We start from the raw sequence: 25,785 nt of genomic DNA on the forward strand, positions 1-25,785 counted from the left end.
ACTCAAGAAATTCACAAATGATTTTAGACTAAAAATGCCAAAACCAATCTCTATCTATTGTGATGATGAAAGAAGTATCAAAATAGCAACAAATCCTAATATCAATCTACGTACAAAATATATAGTAACTTATTATCACTTTATCAAAGAAAGAATTGAAATAGAAGAAACAAGATTAATTTATATGCCATCATTAGAGCAAGTAGCCAACATATTTATCAAATCCTTTGGGCATGGATTATTTTTAAAAATTAGAACTAGATTGAATATCATTTCTATCAAAGAAGCCAAAAATTAATTAAGAAGCTATCTTACAATTTAGCTCCATTTTCTTTTGATCATGAAGGTAAGCCTCTATCATCAAATTCCACTCAATTGACATACTACTACAAATATTATTCTTATCTCTATTTCTTTTCACATCATATATATCAGTCTCTATCAAACAACTATCCAATAAATTAAAAATCAGCCTTATTGAATGAAGCAACCAACATACATCATCACTTACACTAGGATTTTGAAGCAATCTTGGAATTATCACGTCATGAAGGAAATCAGTGGAAAAATTTAGCAAGTATGAAGCTGTCAATCAAAGATCCTCAACAAGCTCTTATACAATGGCTTCTTTCAATACAAAATCCTTTACCACCTCTTGAATTTCCACTTCAATTTTAGTCAGAGCATTGTCAACTTTCTCAATTTTCTAAGTGAATTCAGCGGCAACTGACATCAAATTAGAAGAAAAAAATCTTTCGCTATATCCCAACTAATAGATTCTTCTTGGTAGTTGCTTTATCTCCTCTCTCAAATTATGCCCTGTACAAATTATTTGAGCACAAGTGCGGGAATCTCCATTATATTCAAAGCTTCACATTTTAGTTCCAAAACAATGAATTTTGAAATAGCCACAACTAATAACCATGGCTTTATCCTTTGAAGTCAAATACAATACATCACCTCTAGTGATAAGGCAAGACTCTTAGAACCTTAATTTTGAAGAAACTTCATCTCTATCACTTGTAACATCAACTAGGGGTTTCACTTCCACCCTCAAAGCAAAACAAACTTTGGCCTCATGGTCTACAAAACCAATCCTTAAGATTATAAGCAAGGGCTTTGAGATTATCAATCAACTAAGAACATCATACAAAGAAAGATTTGAAGACTTGGGAAACGCACTCAATAAAACAAACAAAAGAATGTCCACTAGAAAATCTATGTAATCCATTGTAAATAAGCACCTTTGTCATAGGATGCAGCAAGACATAGCAAAGGTGTTAAATTAGGGTAGAATGTTTTTTTTCTGATTGTAGATGATTCCGTAGCAAAGGAGAGTGTTAGAACATCCTCTATGTGTCACATCACACACAGAGATTCATCTAAGTGAGACTATGAGATCCTAGATTCAAGGATTAATGTCCCATCTAGATCATGACTTGGTCGGATATATATACCGGTGACCCTCACAGGTTTGGTGTGTGAGTATACACCAATCTGTGCAATTGTTTTATCATCCTTTCGTTTCTCTATTCTATTTCTCTCAGTGCGTGCGCTCATGACAAAACATACGCCTTCCCCTCTTCAGTGGTCAATTGTGGCATGCCACTCGTTTTGCGTGTACACATCGGTTTGATCATTTTAATCGGCAGTAACGTGATTTGTGAGAGACTGCTTCGTGATAAGTAGCTTAGTCTCAAGGGGGTTTAAGAAGTTTAGTGATAGTTGGTTCCCTCATCTACTATTGAATAATAATGCGGGCATGGATGGAGAGAACCTACTTCCACATTGAGCGCCTTGGATGCGACAATCGAACAAGAAAAGGAACGAACATGATTGGTAGGCTACAATTGGAGGTAGTCAAGTGGTAATAATCAGTTCGTAACCTCAATTAGGTTTTTCGGTTTGAATCGCTGGTTTGGAGATGTGGTGAAGACGAAAGCACGGCTTTGTTACTTTATGTATTGCGTTTCCTAGTAAAAGATGAGCCATATGCTGGGAGGACGGAGTAACTCAGAGGAAATGGCGCGTGAGAGGTTTGCTGAGAAGGAAGTTCAGTGAAGAATTTTTTTTAGGATTCCAATCCTAATCAGATCATCCATTCTCTTAATATACCCAATTTAGTGATTGTCAGAGTTCAGAAAGGATATGCTAAACAGTTCAGGGTTACTTAACCAAGTAGATGCTAAACCCAATGGACCCTATTGAGTTCATGTTGTAATTTTACGTGCTTCGAACGGATTCGCGCAGCTCCGACATTTCACGTTTTATAAGGACCCGCAAATTATCCATGAAGGGTAGTGTATTAATTAGTTCAGCAGCTGGAAAATGGTGTCAAATATTGCGGGGACCCAGACACGTCAATCCACCAACTCCATATTCGCGATGATTGAGGCTTTCCTTCGAAAAACACCAAGCTGACTACCAATTCCTCGTTACTGATGTTGGGCTCAAGAATTGTGGCCCCTGCGTGAAAGTTGGTCTATGGGTTCTGCACTTCTCTTCATCATAGGCTAGTCCTCGTGGAATGGCTCACACATTGCTTATAAAATGCAAATTAGAATTCTTACTAAAATGAGATTGCATGGCGATTAAGGCGAGGATTGTCAGGGGCAGCTCAACCTGATGGGTGTCGTTGAAGTACCTACCTCCCTGTTTGTTACAGCCGAAAAGGGTTGCTATGTCGGATCTGGAACAAAATCTCTCATTGGAGAGATTCTGCAACAGCATGTGTTTATTGCCATTCTTACACATTTTAATACAGTGAAGGTCTAACAATTTCGATAAGGGCTTATCTGTGGGATGGAACTCTCAGCTGCCCAGAAGATACTGCCACGTAAGTCACTGGAGGTTTACTTAGATTTAAGCTTTTAGACATTTCTTCAACACATCCCTAGTACGGATGGGGAAGGTTGCTTCAATTGCAATCTAAAGGGAAGTACCGTGAAAGAGATTCTTGACATTCAATGATATCAACTGAGTCAACTTGAGGGGACATGCCAGGGATTAAACTCGCGGATCCTCGAATGATCGGAATCATCTTCATTGATGTCGTCCAATCCTTGAGAGGTTTAGCTGCCCGTAGACTACAGCTAGTATGTGGGTATTATTTAAGTAATAACATTGGAATAAGGACTTTAATGGTGCTTGAACAGGCTGTTCTCTCATCTCCCCACCACTGATCTGTAATAATTGGTTCCGATAACAAATTACAAACCCAAGTCACATAAGGTTTGGGTAGTAACTCTATACATACACAACGTCTAACCTCTGATCTCACTGTTCATTACAGTAACGTTGAACTCTACAAATCCACGGCATACAAAATGGATCAGCGTTACCGCCTTATGTACGTTTTATATTTTGGGAAAAGATTTGAAGTGGAATACAAATATAACGTGGTTCATAATCAAGTGAAATTTTATCACACAAAGTGCTATTTGCCGACGAAGATATGTCGCCAAGAAACCATGGTATCCGCATTGAATCCTAGAAAATGTCACTATACATCAATGCAAAATTATTTCGATTCAACCAAGAAAACTTTTAAAAAACTGTCCAGTTAATACCTGAAGCTGATTCTAGCAAAGTCATTCCCACGCATGTCTAAACACATGCGTGGCAAAAATGACTGCTTACGTCGCAAAGCAACTCGACCAGGGAGCACTCGGCACTCCCCAACTTGTTTTTGTCCAGTTCCCAGCAGCATGTAACTTCTCCAAACAATTCTGCGTTACGGTCTCTCAAGATATGGAATGTGCTCTCCATCGACCATAAAAGAAAAATACTCAACAGGAGGGTTGTCTTCAACTCCGCGACATTCGTGAGCTCTCGAAACTGCAACTCATCTTTGACTCTGGTCGTATCTGATTGAGGTGCTTGGCATTGCCCTTGTGAATGAACAAGTAAATGCTGCCGCATCACAAGTGTTTTATGTGAACAAGGCATCGGAGAAGCTTTCTTCACCTTCTTCCTTCGGCTCCATGCTGTCAATAGATTCAGGTAGTTCCACACGCTCAGCACCCCGTATCTCCAACGTACTTGGATCCTGAAGAAATACAACAAGGCCACACTTGGCCCGAATGAAACCGTCCCACAGCCCGAATTGAACTTGTCCAGTAATAGCCTTCTTCGCTGGCCAATCATGAAGCGAACAAGCCTTCTCCAAGCCTCTTACCACAAACTCGTTTGAAAGAAATTTCCCTCTATTGCCTCCTGCTGAACATTCAGTAACCTGTCCATTTTGATAAATGGCTACCATAACATCCAACGCTTGCTTTTCTACGCGCTTCTTGTAAGCCAAAGTAAGAGAAACTCGCAATGTTGATCGAAATGGGAGTTCATAACTGGCTTCCTGCATAACACACAGGACGACTACTAATAAACAAGGGCAACGTAAAAATGGAATCAAGACGATTTAACTTCGTTACCCCATATTGGAGTAGAATCACATTTGAGGCAAATGAAGATGAGATGGGTGAAATTAAAAAAAGGGAAAAAACAATTCAAGAATAAGAAAACGAAGAAAGATGCAGAAGTACAAGAAAACATTTCAGTGATATTGACGTATGCACTTTGTTCGTACTCACAACAAACGTACATCCAACCAATCCTTGAGGAAGACAGAGCTCCCCACCTTAGAACTTGTAAAATTACATAAAATGAAAATCATAAGGGAGGAAAGTAACATGCGACTAGCACGACCGAAATATGGCTAAGACTTTTAAGATCTTCCGATAATCATGTTAACTGCAACCAGTTTTTAAGAAGAAATCATGAGCGAAATTAGCGGATCGGCAAGCTCGCTACACCTCAAGCGCGCTTACTGTTGCGAAATAGTTCTATTAGATGCATGACATTGTTGGGGCATCCTGAAAGACGAGACACTTAATCTTAGCATGCGGAACTACGACGAGGGCCATGAGACGAAACATACCAGTACATCAGGACCCGGAAACCTCTGTGCAGCTTTTATCAAGCCCGTGACACTTTCCATTTTATCACCTTCAGCGTGCGCACACCCTTGAACGATAATTCCAGGGGTGGAGATAGAATCTTGTTGCATCTTCTCCCCGTATGCTTTCTGCCTCAAAGTCCAAGAAGCACTGGAAAATGGATCTCGCCAGCCAAGATGATTCCAATAATCAACATGATAGGCTAGAGCTATAATAGGAACGCCTCCGGTTGCATCTTGAGCTAGCCCTTGCCCGAGCTTCGCAAATTCCAGATCCGCCGATGGACATGACTTGCACCCTTGTGAAGTGAAATACTCTACTAAAACCAAACTTTGATTTTGCTTCTCCCTCTTCGCATCTTCTTTCAGTTTCCCCTCCTTCGTACCATTGGTACTACTAGATTTCGTCACGTTTTCAGCTCCATCATTAACTTTGCTCCGTCCGAAGCAACAACATAATCGACTCATGACTAACCTTTCACGAAAAAACACAACTTAGATCTTTCTCCCCTGTCGAACACAATCGATCTGCTCTGTTTCAACACCACCTTGCCACGCAAGACAACACCGCTCCAATATTCCACCACCCCTCCCTCCGACTTCAAACCGGTGGACCGCAAACTCTTCGGCAACCTCCCCGACTACAATCCTCATTAAAAAGCCAACTATCGCGAGTCCCGACTGAGTGAAGTGGGAAAAGGACACCTTGCGATCTCAGTCTCTTGACAGCTGCACCACGAGACTAAAACAAATGTTAAAAACTTACTCCGGAACGCTAAAAAGCAAGCAAGGGCCCTACAATAACCGCGAGAGCACAAGCACCGAGGCAACGACAAAGCTTCAGTTCAGCTACTTCAAACTGTGAGCCACTCCTTCGTAACCACAGGGCTCGAAAGTATTTACAAAACCACGGGGAAGAAAGGTCAAATGATCTCGACAAATGTGGACAATTTCTGCCTCGAAAAATAATTCAAATATGCAACCAGGGCCTCGCGTTCCGCATCCCCGACATCGTCGGCTTCCAACCCTCTTCTTCAAAACTGTGTGTACCATATCGCTGGACGGAGATGAACGAACAACGTCGACGAAAAAAAATCGTCGGACTTTCTCTGTCATGATGCACTACTAGCCTTGTCCCGACGAACGCATCTCTTCGTTCGTCCACGGCCTCTTCGATTTTCATTCATCCTTCTTCAAGGCATCAATCATTGGCATCCGAGAATAGGAACAATATCATCCACGATTTCGAAAGTTTTTTTCATTCGTTTCTAGGCGACCGTCGTTTTTCACCGTCAATTGAGCTCGATTGCGTGTTGTAGGAGTCCTTGCACTGTGTGTGTATGTCTGCAAGGCCCGCGTTCCATGATTTGTAATTAGATCAAGGATTGTGCGCTTCCCTTTACGGTTTAGAGCATCGTAGCTGCCGCAGGTCTGTGAAGAGCTTCATGAGAATTCTATGCGATCTCGCTCTTTTTTAGTTTTTTTCTTGTTTTTTAATTCTTTTGTTTTGCAGTGCGCTTGCTTCGGTATTAAAGTGTAGATTTCAAAAGTAGTGCATTATTTTTGCACTCAACCTCAGTTCTTGAATTCTTTGCTGATTCCTGTGTGGCATCTGGAATGTTACAGAAATTTGTTTTTTTATGAGTGTGCCTTTCGACTGTAATAAAGCTGCACACCACCCGAACATCTTGCTCGTGATTGCTTGATTGCAGGCTCGCCTGGCCCACGGTTTAATATCCTAAGCAATGACGGGACTATTCGATACATTTCCGTGTTAGTTACAATTGCAGGTGGTTACACTCGCCTGCTAATGTGTTCCTGCAGCATTTCTAAGGAGTTCAAGAATTTTCATTCTTCTCTAATATTTTGTAATTCCCTGTCGAATACATGTTGCATTGTAGGAGCGGGCAGTGTTCGTGCGTGGAATGAAATTTGACGAAACAAAGTTCGTCCTTGTAGATCTGTTCTTTGCAGGCAAATTGCTGCTTCATATCCAGTACTGCCACTAGTCTATGCAGCAGCCGCACCAGAAAGGGACATCAGAAAGAGTCGGCAAAAATGTTACATGTACTGAAAGCCTGGACACCTAACGAAGGGTTGCACTCCACAGGATGTAGCGATTCCAACAAACATCTCTAAATGGATCTGCAACAACAATAATCATTTAGACATTGTTCTACTGCCAAGGATTATCCCTTTGAATTCTTTCCACACGCTGCTCTTGATCTTCAATGTGTCAAGCCTCTCTTGATATCTGTGAATGGATAAGCTCAAGTATTCATAAAATGCTGTCTCTAGCTTCTGAGGTCTTGCAATCAAATTAAAAAGTTTAATTTTGCTTTAGTTGTTGTAAATACGTTATTTGGTTAGAAGTTTACATGTATGCAATATTTCTAACTGATATTATGAATAATTAAAAAAAACATATAAACAAATATTCCTTAATTGTTGGTCAAAGTTTTGACAAATACTCAAACTTTAGTTGTGGCATTCTGTCGAAAAAAATATTCACATTTTTGAAATGACCTTTTCCTTTTTTTGTTGTTTGTATTACCCAACATCTTATGTAAGTTTTATAATATATAAGAATGTAAAATAAAAGGTCAAAGAATAGACATTGGCGTTCTAAAAATGACAAATTAGTATAAATATATATTTACAAATAAGTAAAGTTGTGTGTTTTTATTTACAGTTTGTCATGGTAAATTTATTATTTTTTAAAATTCTTAAATTTTAATAGTGGATATACATTCTAAATCATTTATAGCAAAATTTTTAAAAAGCATGAATACTACTATATAGCCATTAATCAAGTTATATTTTTAGTCCTACAAATAAGATTTAAAATTCAAATACTTAGAATGTATATTAATTCCAATCTATGAAATGGTTTAAGATTAAAAAAATTAATTAAACACACACACACATACACACACATTTACTCACAAATATACACATTACAGTACATCCATTGAAAAAAAATCATCATTTTATATTTTTCATGATTGTTAGAATCAATACTTGAATTGATATGTTGAAACTTGTAATAAAAACAACAAAAAACTGTTCAATTCATTTTCATAGCTTTTTCTCACTTTGTACTATCTCCAAAAACCAAGACTTTCAAGGAATGTTTCTTTTTTTTTTATTATTATTATTATTATCAAGTAGAAAAGCTTGGTGAGGCTTATTAGTCTTAGCTTCAAATAAATTTATTACAATCTTTAAACATTATAATTTAAAAAAACATGAACTATGATGTATTAAAAAAATCTTGAAACCATATCGACAAGAAATATTGTATTCTATTCTCAATATACAAAATCACCAAATAAATATTATAATTATTTATTTTCATTAATACAATTTATACATGAGTAATAATTATACAAATGAAAATCAAATCAAAAATCATGTATGTTGTAATATCACAACACAAATTAACAAGGTTAAAATATAGTAAAATTTTAATCACATTTATATCATATATACTTGAAATTCTACAAAAGTCTAAAACACATTGGACTCAATAACGTTCTAAGAGATACAATAAAATTCACATACCAACTCTATGGATCTTACGGAATTTCAGAAACATTGAGAAGAAAGTTGTACATGATATTATAAAATGATATTGAACACTCAACATCTGTTATTATACCCTTACGATTATATCCACGTGCATAAAAACAATCCCTCCTCAACAATTGTCAATAACCGATTTTGGTTAATATTTTAAGCCCTCAAGGCATCCAACCAATTCAATGTGGACCAGTGATATGCACTAAACCTTTGTCACTGTAGCGTGGACCCCGCATGCGAGTGTATCACGCATATTCCATCATGATTAAAGAGACCGTTTCAAGTTCAATTGAAGTGAACACTGCAGACATCCAAGTCGTGTTTTTTGATAGAGGATATGGGTGTTGTAAATGACTGCAGATTGGGCATGCTTCATTATATATTAATGCAAATGAGATTTACACCAATACAGTGGCTTTGACTTGGCCTATTTCACCAGGTCTTAGGATTGGATTAGGCTTACTGCCTATATGAAGTTAGACTACCATATCTGAGCAATTCTGCGGTGGTGTTACAATGTTTTCTTCATTTCCACCCTTTTCTTTAGATCATGATTTCTCGTGCTGATGCGTGGACTGATTCTGCTCTAACTTAGACTTTGTTGTTTTTCACTGCATGGCACAATGCCAAGTATCACGTTTTGTCTATTTTCATGACATGCTGCAGGTACGGTACATTTTACAAGTAAATATAAAGTTGGGTGCACTCAGCACTCTCATGCTTCTAGGTTATAGAAGAAGAGGTAATTGAAGGAGTAGGTGTTTGAGAAGGGCTCCTTTGATGAGGGTGCTACGCCAGGGAGAAGATTTCGTTGGCAGGTGCGCCGCATGTTTAGAGACACATCACGATCTCCTTCAGTGAATTTACGCAGAGCGCAGCTGCAGCGTCTGGACGAAGCACCGAGCTGGCATGCTCGTGAAAAGCTACAGACAGTACATGTGTGTTAATCCATAATCTCGGATATAACAGCTTCAGATCTCAATTCCTTGGAATCATGAAAGCGGAATAGAAACACTTGTCCAACCATTCAACGTCGGTGGCCTCGACAGTGGAAAATCTTGCACCACGTAATGAACCTATTTCCATCAAACATAGAGTGGCTTACCACCTAAAAATAATGCGTTCACTTTATCTGCAACTGACGCGAGATCAGCTCATGATCGCCATCAGTGACCTCAGTTTTTGCATCTTGATCTCACCCCTCTATGTTCCATCAAACATAGAGGGGTGAGACAGACAATCTTGATCTCACCCCTCTTGTCATTGACGCCGTCATTCTTTGCAGTGTCGTTGCCACCCGAAGGTGACAACAATCCGAAAGATAGTATTCTAAATGGTGGTAATCACTAACGGCTTCAATAAGTGAAACCATCTAATGAGTCTCTGTAGATTGCATGGTCTGTCCCAAAGAGTAATTGCAGCAACGCTGCTCCCTAGGACAATGGAATATGCGACCTCGATTCCACAGATGAATCCTCCACACAGGAATGCGCAGAGGAAACGTCACGTGAAAAAAGTTGATCTACGACGTTAGCAAAGGATTCTGCGGCCACAAGTGCATCACATGAATGCAATGGCCACCCCGAGATGCTAGAATTGCACCGCGCCAAGGATACAATTCCCGTCATTCCAGTTACTCAAACCCGTGAGTCCTAACAACATCCTCTCCAGAAAGCTGTCAGTTGGTAGTGCATGTTTATTCAACATGTAGTTCAGGACAGGTCTATGTATTCTAACTTCATCCAGCCTTCCTCCACACTCCTCCCCACAAATCAAGCCTCAGTCGAAAGATGGTGATTCAATGCTCATCACAGAAGTCAGAAATTTGGGTATTTTCTTCATCAGCGGCTCTATTACAACCAGAGAAGAGCCATGTTCAAACACAAGCATACCAACCTTGAGACGTTGTAGCATCCACTAGAAAGCCTCAGTTTACATTGTAGCGTCACAGAAATGCAGGTGGAATGCTGAGGAGGTTCTCCTTGTCAAACAAGGTCCCAGCACCACCCACAGCTAACGCCCATAGAGGTAACCATCATGGGCATAACAGCTAAAACCTAAATCCTTCACTCACAACACCCATCAAACCGAACACAACTCGCCACAACGTGATGGTGGTCGAAAACTAAGCAAAACAACATAGGTAACAGCACATTCCCATTGAACTTCTAGCCACCTCTTAGACCCACAGTGAACTACGAGGGATGGGATTGAAGGGTAATTGTGGGATGGAGAGGCACTGTGAGCAATAAGTAGGAGATGAATGCACGCGAGCAGCCAGCAAAGCGAAACCCTAAAACTTCCGTCCATACATGAAAAACTATCACGTGACATACCCTTTCGCTCCGAAACCCTAATTCAACGACCCCATGAATTAGGGTTGAAGAGACCAAAGAGATGCGGGCTCCACATTGTTCTCAGATTCCAAGATACGGCAACAGGTTGAAACCCTAAAAAGTGGTGATCAGGGTACTTGGTGACTTTTGTTGTTGTTGTGCTTGTTAGATTTGAAATACGCATTCAAACCCAATTTTCATGGGTTTTTGCAACAAAGTTGTATTTATTACATTATACAAAGGAAAAAAAAAACAAAACCTTTACATTCTATTTAAAATATTTGTAAATAATATTTTTTGCATTATATTTTATGATTTCATGTTGATAAAATATTTTACAACATTTGGATTATGTTATAGCACACTATAAAGAATTATTATCCTTGAATTTATAAATATATGTGCAATATTTCAAACTTCCTTGTTATGTAAACTAAATGATTAAAAACCAGGTAAATAAGTAAATGGATAAAGTCATCATCTGTACCTTCAACTAATAAAAAAACACAAACACAAATCATGGCAAATAATCATTAAATTGATGAGTTTGTGTTAAAGAATTTGTACATTCATTCATTAAGTGCTTCTACTATAGATTATTGCAAATTTGTAGATATATTTAACATCTATACCAATTGAATAAGATTATACTTAATACCACACTTTTACAATTCTAATGTTAAAAACAAGATATGAATTCATGAATAATATTAAATGCCATTGTGGAATTTATTTTTTTGGATGGCATTCATGCATGAATTCCTAAAAATTAAACCATTTATGTACAAATTCTCCAAAAAATAAAACTTCAAAATTCTAATGAATATTTTTTTCATATTATAATTTTTGTTTTTGTTTCATTTTTTTGTTACATATTTTATTGTTGTACAATTGTTTTATTATATGGACTTAAGTCTTTATTATAATTTTTCTATTGATCATTTTTTGTTCAATTTTTTCAAAGCTCATATTAATAAAATTATAAATATTATTATGACTACTTTACAAAGTTATAATCTACACAATAATGAATTATATATACATTATCTATATTAATTTATTATTACTTATATTAAAAGTGGACTAATTTTAAAATATCTATTATATAGTTGATGTCAAGTAGTAGTTTCAATTAAAAGTATTTACCAAAAATTAACATGTGAATTAATTATAATTAAGATTTTAATCTATTTGGGTGGATAAATATTGCATAATATAACATGGAACTTTCCTACATTTATAGTAGTGTCCTCTTTTTGTTTCATTCTTTATATTTAGTTTGACTTCATATTATTGTTTATATAGTATTCACAAGTATAATTAATCATATGATTCTAAAATATATGTTTTATGTTTTTGAAGATTTGAATAACTTATTAATTTTTAATCTAATTTTAGAATGATGTCAAAATAAATAATCTATTGGTACACTTATACTTGAGTATTACACATATTTGAATATAGAAGTTCCACAATCATAACATTTTAGACTATATACATTTTATTTTAAGAAATTATTACTTTCCACAATAAGTTTGATGAAAAAAAATAATTATTATATATATAGGGAATTGTTAAATTGACCCATGTATTTACTAAATCAACCCATCTATTATCATTAGCTACAAATCCAACCATTTTTTCATTGATTTTCAACCAATATGGATTCAACAGTAGAGAATTTGTTAATGATGGTTAAGATAGGTGAGTTGATTTAGTAAATGCTTAGATCTTTTAATTTTTATTTATATATATATATATATATATAAACTAACTAGTTGTCTAATAATAGATGATGTACATGGTTGCTCCCAACCCAAGCATGCCTCTCATAACAATTATCGTAATTTTAAATATATTCAAAGATAAGATTAAGGTGGTGTTTATTGTACCAACTCTTGTCCACTATTGTTTTGGCACAATACTTCCTCGTACCAAGTCTTACTCTTCCTTTGTTTTTATGTATGTATAAACATAAAAATAAATAAACCTATGCTAAAAGAAACACAATCAAACAATCATTAATATGCAGAATCAAACTCTGTAAGTCACTTCACATAGAAATGTATGTCCTTTATTAAACTTCAATCATATATATATTTATTTCTAATACTTTCAATGCTTCTATATCATTATTATGTAACTTGGTAAAGTTTTGCTAAGATTAAGTGAAATTTGATATAAGTGTCATTTTGAAACTTCAAGTTTTCTTAGAATGGCACCTCTTTGTAAGAAAGTATCTATCATATGCTTATTTAGGTGTAACTACAAATAGTGTATACATAGTCAATGTGTTATATATATATATATATAAATATATATACATGAATAGTATATATAGTCAACATTTAAGATATATCAAATATTAATATATGAAAAAAAAAGTTTTTATATGTAGTAAGAAATTAAGAATTCATTTGGAATTTTGGAAAAAATATATATTAAAACATAGCAATGGGAAAGGTCCGCATATCCTCTCACGCGCCTTTAAGGAAAGCACATAAGGACACTGCTTACGTGGCAGGTGTACTTAATGAGGGGACCCGAATACCGTGTGGAAGTAAGTGCATCACATCTTCACGATTCTCTAAAGATGGATGTTTTGACACTTCGGAAGCATAAATGTTTTGATTTTCTTTTTGTCAAAAAATAAAAATAAAAATAAAAAAATCCCAATTAATCAATCAAATATATTTGATTGGGTAGAGTTGGATTGTGTTCTTTTGATCCTTTAACTCTGAGTTTAATGTTATGTCCAAATCATGTCTGGCGGGATGAAATAGATAATAGCTCGTGGCTTGCTCATTCACTGAGGTTTTTATTCGTTCAAACATTGTAGATTTTATTCATAATATTATATTGTGAATTATGATGTTTTCAGAATTATGATGTCTTAATGTCAGAATTGCTGGAAATGGAAATAATCTTCTGAATAAACTTCACAGGAAAAATAAAAAAGAAGAATTTAAAATGGAACTCAGAAGGTGCAAGTTTGAATTTACATATATTTTTTGGGAAATATGTATTACAGTTATTCAATCACTGGAACTAATAATCTATTTTCTGTACTTTTAGTTTATACCTATTCAATGAAAGTCTCAAATTAATAAATAATAAAAGAGGGTTCATAATACTACTGAAGACATTGTTTTATTTGTATTTAAGATTTTCAATATTTCAAATTGATATCAGATATGTTTTTCTCAATACTATTTTGGAATGTTGATATATTTATGTAATCCAAAAACTTAATTTGGGTGTTGTTTACATAGTATTACATACTAACATTGTTTTCTTTTTACTGCAGATATCCTCATTGATTAATGTTTTTTTCACTCTTTAGTTTTCAATAGAACTCTATGGGAAAAAAATTAGAATGTTTCCAAATTTTAATATCATCTTAGACTAAAAAATTGAACTAATTCGAATATTCAGAACACTCACACATTGAAAGATAAATATATACCAGCATAAATTTCTAGCAATCATTAAAGCAAAACTTAAAATTATAATATGTTATTAAACATGAATGATAAATATTAGAACTCGAATTTTATTAACTCTTATGAACTCTTTGGAAAATATTAGAGTGTTAATAAAATATGCATTTTTTAAAATTTTTTCTGGAATACAAACAAGTGTAGTTTTTGTGCTCCCATCTCAATCAAAGTGAATAAACAAAATAGAATCATCAAAAATAAAATACAACATACTTGATGATACATAATGTTATTATAATTTTTTTAAAAAAAAAACATTCTTGACACCCAAAGAGTAATTTAAATCCATCTTTTGTATTATTATTGTCCCATGACCCACAAAAACGGAATTATATAATTTAGAATTGTTAGTTGCCAATGATGTAAGCCAGTGCAAATTTTACATTCAATAGTGTGAATTTCCTTCTAATTCACATGTGAAAACACAATTGAATACATGTCCACTAACATTATCCACTAATTAGCTGTAAAAAGACACCAATTATAATTGAATTTCACATCAACCATCAACTAAATTACAAAGTCAACTCAACTTATCAAGCAAGAAAAACACATGGAGCAATAAATACCCACAATCAACCAAACCCACAACCCATTCCACACACAATACTCATTTCAAGCACATAAAAAAAAAATGATATAATTTCCAAAGTATAAAATGAAATAAAGCGAGATATTTCCCCAATTTTAGAAACACGGAGAATCATGTCTCCTATCCATCACCCTAAACCCTAAGAAGCACCCATAAAAGGAAATTCCACCCCACAAATAATTCCAGTCAACATAACTACAACACACTCATGCAAGGCATGTCAATAAACCAAATTTGGAATGAAGGGGGGAGGGGGTAGCATTAGGGTTGAGGAGATTATTGGGCGGTGGGGACGGACGACGAGCAAGGATCTTGTGACTCCTTTCTAGCTACACCCACCACACTCCTCCAAAATGCTTCCCCTAGTTCCGCAATTGGAACATGTCAAAACCCTATGGAAACAACAAAAGACCTAATACTCACACACAAACTCAATTTGGCACCACACAAGGCCCACCTCCCATGGTTACTATTATAGTAAGAACTAGAGCAATGAGACTAGGAGAAGACTCATTCTAACACTCCCCATTCTTCATGGATTTGGGTGCTGAGTAAGACAGTGGGCTTGTAGCTTTATTGAAGCTAATTAAGCTAATAAAGCTTGAGAAGGGCCCAAGCAACGAAGCAAAAGGAGATGTGGGCCCCCGCGGTGAATCCACATGTCATCAGACATTAACCGTTCCTAATAGTCAGTGCCATGCTGGAATACACCCATATGAAAGGTGCCGGTGTGAACAGGGACACGTGGAGGCCGGGTCGGAGCCGGGTCTGGGCCGGGTCGGGGCGGAGGCACCGGGCAGGGTTTAAAATTCCGAGGGTGAGCCTCGCGTTTCGGAATGCTCTCACTCTGCTCATCGTTGTCGTCAAGCTGCTGCCCTCGTCGTCGTCTTTTTTGGTCTTTGCTTGACAGCCATTTCATTTACTTCCCAGACGACTCGTGGCTGCTGCTAATCGCAATTCCCTCGGATTGCCACTGCTTTGCTTCTATGACGAGCCGAATGTGTAGATAGCCCACGGTGTGCTTGACATTCTGATCCGGTTTGGTGCCGCATCCGTGTAGAATCGGCGAAGCGAATCTCGGATCGGAGTGAGTGTGTTCTCTGAGCCTTGGCTGGAGTTTGTCGCCCGGTTTAGGGAATTGAGTGTTTGAAACGGGAGTTTCGTGTTTCTGAGGTGAGATAAGGGGGATAGTTGGTCGGAAATGAGGGGAGGTTTTAGGTTCATTTGGTCGTGGTTTGTTGTTGAAGCGATTGATTGCGTGTGCATTGATTCGGGAGTGGGAGGTTTACGCTTGCACCAGGGGTTGCGTTCTGAGTTGGAGGGTTGAGTGAGTTTGGGATTAATTGAAGTAGTTGTTTGGCTTGGTGTTTTTGTTTTGTTTTTGTTTTGTTTTTTCTACACTTTAGTGACTTGTGCGGAGGTTATGGTATGGATCCAAATCATAATTTTAGCAATTTTTCCATTCCTGTTCTGCCTGATTGATTCTGTTGACCTTTCGGTGTGCATCTGGGGTTCGTGATACCTTTCAGCGAAGGGCTATATGGTTGTTGATTTCTTCAGCTGTTGTGTAATTTCTTAGTTGTGTTTGGAAATCGATGAGGAAGGTCATCTTTTCGATGTTTGTTTGAGTGTGGAGACAGACTCCCTCGCACTCTTGTGAATTGTGATAAACTTAGCCACTTCCAGTTATTGGCATTCTCCGTTCAATGGGACACAGAAGTCTTTGTACGTTTCCTAAGTTCATGATGCGCGGCCTTGAAGGCGAATTAGTGCAAATATCGTAATTGCGAAGTAATAGTTTCTCCAACCTCACAAGCAATGATTAGCCAGATTGTACGCGTTTGCGTCGCTGCGATTTCTTTGATTACAGACGGCTCGCCTTAGCTGCAGCTCCTACAGTACGTGTTAAGGGACGGTATTCTTAAGTGGGAAAAAATCTTTGTGGTCTCAGAACTGACGAATGCCAGTTTAATTCTTTGTTGGAATGTACAGTTCGTATTGCATGTTCCAGACGTGAGCTCGGTTACAGGCCGAATATTTTGAGTAGGTGCATGTCCACAGGTTAGTTTACTGTTTTAGCATGTGAAGCTGTAGGTTGCTTGGATTTCCTTCGTGGAGGCTGTAACCTTGTGCTTCGAACCTTTTCACACAGAAGCGCTGGCGTCCGACTCTCAATTGCATTTCTCTCACCAAGCAATATTACTCCAACCTATAGATATTGACTACTTTTCTTCAGCATTATACTTGCAATGCAGTCTTTTCGCAGTGCCTTGTGTATGCTGGCTTTCTTGATACCGTGCTCATGTTGCTGATGGTGGGAAAATATGCATTGCTCAACAGAGTGACTACAAAGTTGGTGCAAGGAATTTTCGGTGAATTCTTCCAGCACCTTTATTATTGAAGCTGTAGCCCATTGCGCTCCGGGTCATACTAGCTAAGTTATTGGACAGCAACTTAACGTGCTTTACGAGGTAGAGTTGTTAGGTCGACAGGATGTTGAAGATATTTGGGCTTGGTCATCACACAGAGGACAAACCTGAAGCAAATCATGTAATAGAAGGAATGGAGACCGAGACCTCCGCAGCTGTGCACAGCCCTCCTCCTCCAGTATCCTCGAACAGACGTAGCAGTGTTGGAAAGTGGTCCGCAAGACCTCTTCGACTTGTATATTGTGATGAAAGGGGCAAGTTTCGAATGGATCCCGAAGCAGTCGCAGCGTTGCAGCTTGTTAAGGGACCTGTTGGTGCTGTCTCTGTATGTGGACGTGCTCGTCAAGGCAAAAGCTTCATCTTGAATCAGGTTTGCTTCATGAAACCTTCACACTCGAGAGTTTGGGTCAGTATATTGTCATACTTGATGCTCTTTAGGTCTTCCAAAAAATATTAATTTCTGAGGCTTCATTCTTAGGATGTGGAATTGCATCCGAAACATATCTTGCAGCTTGTGACTGCAACACTTTTAAACATCCATTGTACATTTTTCTGTTCATCAGCATAAAACTTGGATGCTATTGTTGAGGGAATGAGAAAGAGAGAAAGAGCCTATATTTTCATGACTTTGCTATTCGTCCAATAGCACTAAGTGCCTTGAAAGTAATGTAGCAGGTTAGTGTTGGCTGGAGATGTAAGGTTGTATCAATAATCATGTAACTAAAGTCTGGAGCCTGTTCTAGTTGAATACTAGCTGATAATTGTACATCCTCCACGACTTTAGCTGCTAGGACAGAGCAATGGGTTTGAAGTTGCGGCTACTCAGAAGCCTTGCACGAAAGGACTTTGGATGTGGAGTGCACCTATTAAGCGTACAGCTGCAGATGGAAGTGAATACAATCTTATATTGCTGGATAGTGAAGGCATTGATTCCTACGATCAAACTGTAAGCCTCTAATTATTTTCTGGCATATATGCATAATTACATACAACTAAGGGTGTCAAAGTAGGAAGTTTAATCCTTTGAAAAATCTTATCTTTGTGATTGACGTCTGCGTATGGCATCAAGGAATATTACAAGACGTTGTTTGTGAGCCTTGGCGCTTCTAACATTCTGCAGTTGTTTAGGCAGCTGTACCTTCGTACATGAGAAAGCCCTTATGTGTGATAAAATGTAAGTGATTGACACAAATATCCGCTGAAGTTTATCTGCGCTCTTTCGTGTGTATTGTGCAGGGTCAATACAGCACGCAGATCTTCTCCTTGGCTATTCTCTTGTCGAGTATGTTCGTGTACAATCAGGTACTTTGCGCATGAGTTCTTCTGTTTAACAATTTCCAAACTTCTTTTAACACACACACTTCTCTTTTGCTCGGCACTTTCGCTCCTCCTCGGTCATATCGCTCAAACGCTGCTACTCAATTGCCAACCCAGCGGCAATTTACGGTTACAGATTTTTCAGTTGAACAAAACTAGCGGTGTTAAGAATCCAGCGCAGTAGGAGCGTTTGAGTATATTGAAGAGAACATTTCATTCTTGGTTGGTAAAGACTAAATCTTGTTTTGCATTTCAGATGTTTGGTATTGACGAAGCAGCACTCGACAATTTGTCTTTAGTTACAGAAATGACCAAGCACATTCGAGTGCGAGCCTCTCAGAATACAACCTCAGCAGATGAACTTGGCCGGTTTTCACCACTATTTGTATGGCTACTTCGGGTATGATGTTATCTGATCATGTTTCTACTACATTAGATCGCTGTGTTCTTCAAAGGGTCTAACAATATTGGAGTATAATAGTAATCATCCGTGAGGGTTATTTGACCTTGAAAATGTGTTACTTGCCATTCTTAAACTTACCTCGTCCTGTAAGTAGTCTTCGAAGATTTCACTTACACACATGGCTCATATAGCCTATTATGTAACTGTTTGTGGGAATGCCAGGATTTCTATTTTGATCTTAGCGACGATGGGCACAGGATAACTCCTAGAGATTATCTGGAGTCGGCACTCCAACCAGTTCCAGGATCTGGAAAAGCTGCTGCTTCCAAGAACGAGGTTTTCATTTTTTACTTTCCTATCAATTGAGGTCCATGAACCTAATTCAGTCAGTTGTGTGATGTGTGAATAGAAGCTTCAAACGTTTTCATTGTGGATAATAAATTGCTCCAAGAAATCTGCATATATGGTGGTTTATAAAATACGAACTGATTCTAGGTTTTACTACCTGAAATTCAGATTCGAAACTCTATTAAAGCATTGTTTCCAGAAAGGGATTGCTTCACTTTGGTGCGTCCCTTAGAGGCAGAGCAGCGATTGCAACACCTTGACGAAATACCGGTACGAGAGTATGAGTGTACATTGTCATTATCAACCCACGTGTCCATTCATCGTCTGTATTTTCTTCCATAGTGGCACCATGGTCCCATTAACCTCAGCTTCAATCGTTACTGTTAAATGTTCCTAGAGATATAATTTCTGTAGTACATGTGCCTGCATTGTGGATGGTTATGTATCAATAATCAAGTGATTTCCATGGTGTATGATTTGGTTCTGTGTGTGTGTGTGTGTGTGTTTTAGGTGAATCAATTACGTCCCGAGTTTCGGGCTGGGTTGGATAAGTTAACAAAGTATATTTTTGATAGGGCAGGGCCAAAGCGGCTGGGGTCAATAATATTGACTGGTCCTATGTTTGCTGGCCTCACACAATCGTTTCTTGACGCCATTAATTCTGGAGCTGTACCTACTATAGCCAATTCTTGGCAGGTTGACCTTACTCCCAATATATCCGTATATAGCAAACCTTCTAAGTTATAAACCTTTGCGAGGTGCCGTAATGGCTAATCTATCTGCAAGTTCATTTTCTTACGAGTAAATTTTTTGACTTTCAGAATGTGGAAGAAAGCGCATGTCGACGTGCCTATGAGCTCGCTATCAGAACGTACACCGAGTCTTTTGACAGATCGACTCCTCCTGAAGAGGTACAGCTGAGTAATTTTAGAGGTTAATAAATATAGTAGCCTCGTCATTTGATCTTTGTCGCCATGTACAAATTTAAAACCCTTTTTGGTACTTCTTCTCTCACTAAGTCATCTTTTTGTCAAGGAAAAGGTAATTCTTTGTGTTTAAATAAAAATAATTTCTCATTATTGGGACAGACTTTGTTGCAAGAGGCTCATGACGAATCTCTTCAAGCAGCCCTAAACACGTTCAACCTTGAAGCTGTGGGAGGGGGAGCATCAAGAAAGAAGTACGAGAAGGAGCTTTACATCACTGTAAAGAAACAATTTGAGGTAAGTAGGGTTTGTCCAATACCCCCCCCCCCCCCTCACACACACACACACAGCTATATATATCTGAGAGGTAGATTGGAAGTGTGTCGAGAACTAGTGTGCCTTCCATACACTCCAAATTGTGCAAGATGTTATGGTCACTAATTTGGTAATAAGTGTTATTGAACTTAGAGTTGCAAGCGTAAATTATTCTTAGAGGCGGAGCTCAAATGTTTGCGAGCTGTAGGCAGTTTGGAAGAAAGACTGCGCAATGCATGTCATGCACCAAACGCGTCCTTTGAATCTGTGGTTAAGGTATGACCTTTTCTCTCATTTACATTTTACTTGGATTTGCATAGCCTCTTCCTGTCTGGACCACAAACGCAGTCCGTTCATCGTTATTGCAGAGTTGTTCAAATGTTTACGGGCACTTGTAAATATTGCTGACCTGCGTATCCCGTTCACAGGTGATCGATGGCATGGTGGCTGAGTATGACGTGACGGCGACGGGATCTTTCAAGTGGCACAAACTTGTCAAATTTCTTCAAAAAAGGTATAAATTTATAATTGTAAATAAGGTTCATCTGACTTAGAATTGCACGGTTTAATTGGCTCGGTCTCTGATAATGAGCTTTAAACTGTTTGTGTCCATTATGTTTGCAGTTTTTATTTCATTGACATGTAGACCGTACTTGTTCCGATTGAGGATAACTTGAAAACATTTAATCTAGTTAACGTAATTGACTACGACTTCGATAGTTTGTCAGGGCCGTTGCAAGACCTCGTCAAGCGGGAGAACGGCAAAGTCATCGCAGAATACTCAGCTTTGCAGTTACAGATCAAGTCTATGGAGGAAGAAGTATCATTTACGCATAAACAAGTAGACGCTGCTCAGAAGAATGCTCAAGAATGGAAGAAGCGCTACGAATTATCAATTAATGATTACAAGAAGGCTTCAGAGAGTACTGCTACTCAACATGCCATCCTTCAGAAGAAGGTCATTACACTTGAGGAGAGGCACAACACTGTGACATCCAAACTGGAAGCAGCTAAGAAGCAGGCAGCGGAGTGGCAATCAAAGTATCAACATTTGCTGAACGAGCGACGGATAGATGATGAAGGGATTGCTGCGGAAATGAAAGTCCTTCAGGTAAATTGTTCAACAGAAAGATGAATGAATCTTATCGTTTAATAATAAAGTTGATTACGAACTGACTGATTCAGCAGATTCCTCGGGTTCCATCAGAAGTGCACTGAAAGGGCTAATTTATCTGCTAGACTGGTCATACAACAATTGCAAACCTGCTGTGAGAGCTTGCAGGTGAAGTGGGTTGAAAGCTGAGTCTATCATGACAATGAAGTATGAATATCAGAAAAACTCATGCATTCGCGATATTTTTTTCCTTTCTTTTGTTGGTGTATGCGAATGTATTATACCTTCTGGTTTGTTGTTATGATTCAACGTGTGGTTTCTGCGTTACAGAACCGATGTACGACTGCCGAGGCTCGTTTGGCAGCCATGCGGGAGCAATGTGATGCTGCGAAGGAGGAAGCTGTTGAGTGGAGACATAAGCATGACACTATCGAAGCAGACACTAAAGCTGCAATTGAAAGGGCTACCGTGTCGAAGGACAGAGCCATAAGACAGGCACAGCTTCGGGAGGATGCGCTTAGAGCAGAGTTCGCCGCTGCTGCAGCACAAAAGGTACCCATACATACAGTACGAAGTTTGTTTTATTTTTCCAGAACTCGATTACTGTAGCTGGCCGAAGATAATTAGTTTTTTTATTTTTTATTTTTATTTTTTATGTTAATACCCAAACTTATCTTAAAATTTCCTGCAGGACGGTGAGCTAAAAGATTTGCAAGCTAAGTTCGAGCATGGAGAGCGTCAGATTTCTTCTCTGTTAACTCGCCTTTATGTAAGTATGGAATTGGGTCTGTGAGGTTGCATTTTAGAAAATGGATATACAAATTAAAAATCACTTGGCTTAAAAATTTGGAGATCCCAATTTTGCATTTGCTGCAATGAAGGTGTCTTGCTTCCTGACTGTAATTTGGTTCATATTACCCGGAACGGCACATATGTGTTATCTTTTTCTCTTCCCTGTGACATCGATTCAGGAACTCAGGCATTGAAGTGTGAGCGACGAGATTTGAATGAGAACTATTGAGAAAGTAATACATAGTATAAACACGTGTCGTATTGTGGATGCAGGAGCAAGAATCAAAGTGTAACAATCAGGCTACGGAGTTATCGACCTTGAAAACAGAATTACGGCATTCGCATGCTGAGTTTGAATCTAGAGTATCAACAACAGTAAATTTGCGAAAAGATCTTGACAAAGCGCGTCAAGACAAACAACATGCTGAACAGCGAATGGCAGAAGCCCTGAAGAGAATGGAGGAGGCTGAACGGCACTGGAAAATTGCAGAGAAGAGAGAAAAGTTTGCATCTGAAGCTGCGGATAAGGCTCGGAATGATTCTTCAGCAACAGAGAAGGAAAAATTGGAGTCTCAACGACTGGCTGTCGAGAGATTAGCAGCTATCGAACGTTTAGAACGGCGGTGTGAATCTCTCGAACGTGAAAAAGACGACCTGACCCAGGTATTGTCTTCTGCACAAACATATCATAAAATTTGTAGCCGCTAGAGTTTCTATGACCGATCGCCTGTTTCTGCCGTATTTCTATCAATTTTGGATCCATTTTCGTCTATTTCATGTTAGACATGGTCCCAGTATTTTATTTATTGATCTGTGTAATGTGGGAGCGCAGACACTCCATCAGTTAAAGCTGTCCGAAAAGGAAGCGTTCTCCCGTTTAACTACTCTTGAAAACCGCATTGAAGAGCGAGAGAAAGAGATGGAGAAGCTTCTTAGATCTTCAAATGAGCAGAGGATGAAGACAGTAGAAGCTTTTGAGGCCCTGCTGGATAGCGAAAGAAAGGCCAAAATGGAGGCTGCCATGCGTGCCGAGACACTTTCAGTTCAACTCACAACTGTCCAAGGGGACCTGGACGCTCTTCAGACACAGTTTATGTCCGTTAGGAATCATGAAACTGCTCTAGATACTAAGTTGAAATCATATGCGGATGTGTCAACTGTCTCCCCTGGCGATTACACAATGCGTACTAAGAGGAGGATGGAGGACACGGTAGTGGACATGGAAGGTACGGAAGTTGACAAAGCTAGTACGCAAAAAAGCAAGAGGGAAAAGTTCACGAACAGTAGCAGCCGTGAGGAGACTAACGAAGGGCACAATTCAAATGAGGTAACGCGTGACAATCACACACCACTGACGATGGAAGATTATCACAAAATGACAGTAGCAAAGCTGAAAGAAAAGTTGACTGAAGCTGGGCATGGAGAAGAGTTGACCCAAATCAAAGGCTCTGCTACAAAACGTGATATCATTGCCGTATATGAGAAACATATGCTTCACTAGTGATCTGTCAGGGTTCTTGGAAACCTCTCCTACAAGCACGCCAATGTGGGCGTTTAGGATGATGGCAATGAATTGCCATTGACACTGCTGAGACTGCGAATGGACCGCATCGACTTTCTGACTGCACTGATATATATATATACCGCTTTTTTGCGACAGCCACAACCATGTGAAGCCGATAAGCATGCCTCGATTGGCTCTGTTACCACTACCACCGTTGCACCACGGTTCATGTAAATTATCTTCCTGGGTCAATGACGCCTGTTCAGTCGATTAACAATGGAGCAGGGTATTTATGGCACACTGAGAAAAGTTTTTAGCTTCTCTTAGCTTCTGGTATGAAGCGAGCTTTCAAGTGTACATCTCAGATCCTGGAAATGGCTTATGAATTGATAAGCACTCAACTGTAGTATTCTGGTGTATCTTGATGAATGTTATTGACTGAACCTGTATTCGTAATGAGAGGCCTAACTGCATCAAACCTGTCAGCCACAGACGAGCTTTTGCTAAGCATTTCAAAGCCTCCCTTTATAACTTGTCCGCTTAAATTCTGGAATGAGTTTAGCTTGCCTTACACCTGGAGATGTGGATGCAAAAATGTTAGCTATAATGTCGTTTGCACAAAAACTCACGAATCTAATGATAAGAAAATTAATGATCGATGAGGAAAGGAAAATGTTCATTTCAAAAGTTTTGTAAAACAATCTCCGTTTAGTTTGCCATTAAGAAAATAATTTTGAATTAATGATTTAAGGGAAATGTCCATTGAATAATTTGTAATTTCTATTCAAAGAGAAATTTCAAGCAGAACATGTCGAAGCCTTATATTGGAATGTTTGGATTGCTTTTTCTTCACAAAGTAAGAAAAGATGTACAGCAATCATGCAATGTTTAGCTTCATGATATGGTTGACAATAACTTTTAAAGACAATTCTTCATAAGTTCTTGAAACAGTCCTCAATGACGTCAATCGACTATTTTTGCTTGTGTATCTTTAAAGCCAACATTTCAAATCATACCAAAGTTGAATACTATAATAAAAATTTTATTCTCTTGGCTCTGCTGATTAATTTCATGTCTAGGTAAAAATATTCATAATTAAATCGGATTAATTCTAAAGATAACATCAAATGGTTAGAGGTTGGTGAAATTTGAGTTTTTACAATTATAAAGAATGTGTTGTTGTTATTACACATATTTCAAATGATATAAACAATTTCTGGATTGTGAGCATTAAAATTATTTGGAAAGTTCTAAAATTTTAAAATGACACAATTATTTTTTTATATTATAAATGCACTTTAAAATTATATATATATATATATATATATATATATATTTTTATGATACACATGCCTAATTAATATCTTGATTTGTCAAAAGATGCATCTTACTCTATGTCACAAATAATTTGATGCTAGATTTACTATGTTTTCAAAAAAAGATTCAAACATTCTATCTCTTTGTTTAAATTAAATTCTTTTGTATTTGCCAACTAATCAGCTGTAACTTAGATGATTAAAAGAAATATTAAAATCATTGATATTTTTAGAAAATAATTATTTTTATATTTATTTTATAAGTAATTTTAAAATCTTTTTAATCCTTAAAATATTTATTAAAATATTTTATTGGATTTTAATTACAATTATTATTATTATTATTATCATTATTAC

The 25,785-nt window shown here is 37.8% G+C and overlaps 2 protein-coding genes and 2 long non-coding RNA genes across 8 annotated transcripts; 2 read left to right on the plus strand and 2 right to left on the minus strand.

Annotated features, from left to right (window-relative positions):
• Positions 1 to 3,374: 3,374 nt before the first annotated feature.
• Positions 3,375 to 5,572, minus strand: LOC112280413 (uncharacterized). Its single transcript, XM_024515877.3, has 2 exons — positions 4,937 to 5,572; positions 3,375 to 4,354 (listed from the first exon to the last, which is right to left on the minus strand). The coding sequence occupies exons 1-2, from the start codon at positions 5,420 to 5,422 to the stop codon at positions 3,932 to 3,934; spliced, it is 909 nt and encodes a 302-aa protein (XP_024371645.1). The 5' UTR covers positions 5,423 to 5,572; the 3' UTR covers positions 3,375 to 3,931.
• A 686-nt stretch (positions 5,573 to 6,258) lies between these two features.
• Positions 6,259 to 7,399, plus strand: LOC112279739 (uncharacterized). The gene is made up of 3 exons (XR_002969126.3): positions 6,259 to 6,383; positions 6,581 to 6,744; positions 6,856 to 7,399. It is a non-coding gene; the product is annotated as an uncharacterized LOC112279739 (long non-coding RNA).
• A 1,479-nt stretch (positions 7,400 to 8,878) lies between these two features.
• Positions 8,879 to 10,153, minus strand: LOC112280666 (uncharacterized). Its single transcript, XR_002969368.3, has 2 exons — positions 9,642 to 10,153; positions 8,879 to 9,459 (listed from the first exon to the last, which is right to left on the minus strand). It is a non-coding gene; the product is annotated as an uncharacterized LOC112280666 (long non-coding RNA).
• Positions 10,154 to 15,808: 5,655 nt separating this feature from the next.
• Positions 15,809 to 24,518, plus strand: LOC112280097 (uncharacterized). 5 transcript variants are annotated; one of them, XM_024515151.3, is made up of 18 exons: positions 15,811 to 16,051; positions 16,957 to 17,025; positions 17,305 to 17,763; positions 18,178 to 18,339; positions 18,630 to 18,695; positions 18,967 to 19,110; positions 19,336 to 19,449; positions 19,630 to 19,731; positions 19,972 to 20,157; positions 20,283 to 20,372; positions 20,550 to 20,684; positions 20,856 to 20,978; positions 21,131 to 21,216; positions 21,423 to 21,813; positions 22,147 to 22,368; positions 22,508 to 22,585; positions 22,882 to 23,271; positions 23,441 to 24,518. In XM_024515151.3, the coding sequence occupies exons 3-18, from the start codon at positions 17,458 to 17,460 to the stop codon at positions 24,107 to 24,109; spliced, it is 3,264 nt and encodes a 1,087-aa protein (XP_024370919.1). In that variant the 5' UTR covers positions 15,811 to 16,051; positions 16,957 to 17,025; positions 17,305 to 17,457; the 3' UTR covers positions 24,110 to 24,518. The 5 variants fall into 5 exon arrangements, with proteins under 5 accessions (XP_024370915.1, XP_024370919.1, XP_024370918.1 ...); XM_024515148.3 differs by having other exon boundaries at positions 15,813 to 16,137; XM_024515147.3 differs by lacking the exon at positions 16,957 to 17,025 and having other exon boundaries at positions 15,809 to 16,137.
• The last annotated feature ends 1,267 nt before the right edge of the window (positions 24,519 to 25,785 follow it).

This window comes from Physcomitrium patens, chromosome 3 (genome assembly GCF_059467195.1).
Source record: "Physcomitrium patens ecotype Gransden chromosome 3, ASM5946719v1, whole genome shotgun sequence".
Lineage (NCBI taxonomy): Eukaryota > Viridiplantae > Streptophyta > Bryopsida > Funariales > Funariaceae > Physcomitrium > Physcomitrium patens.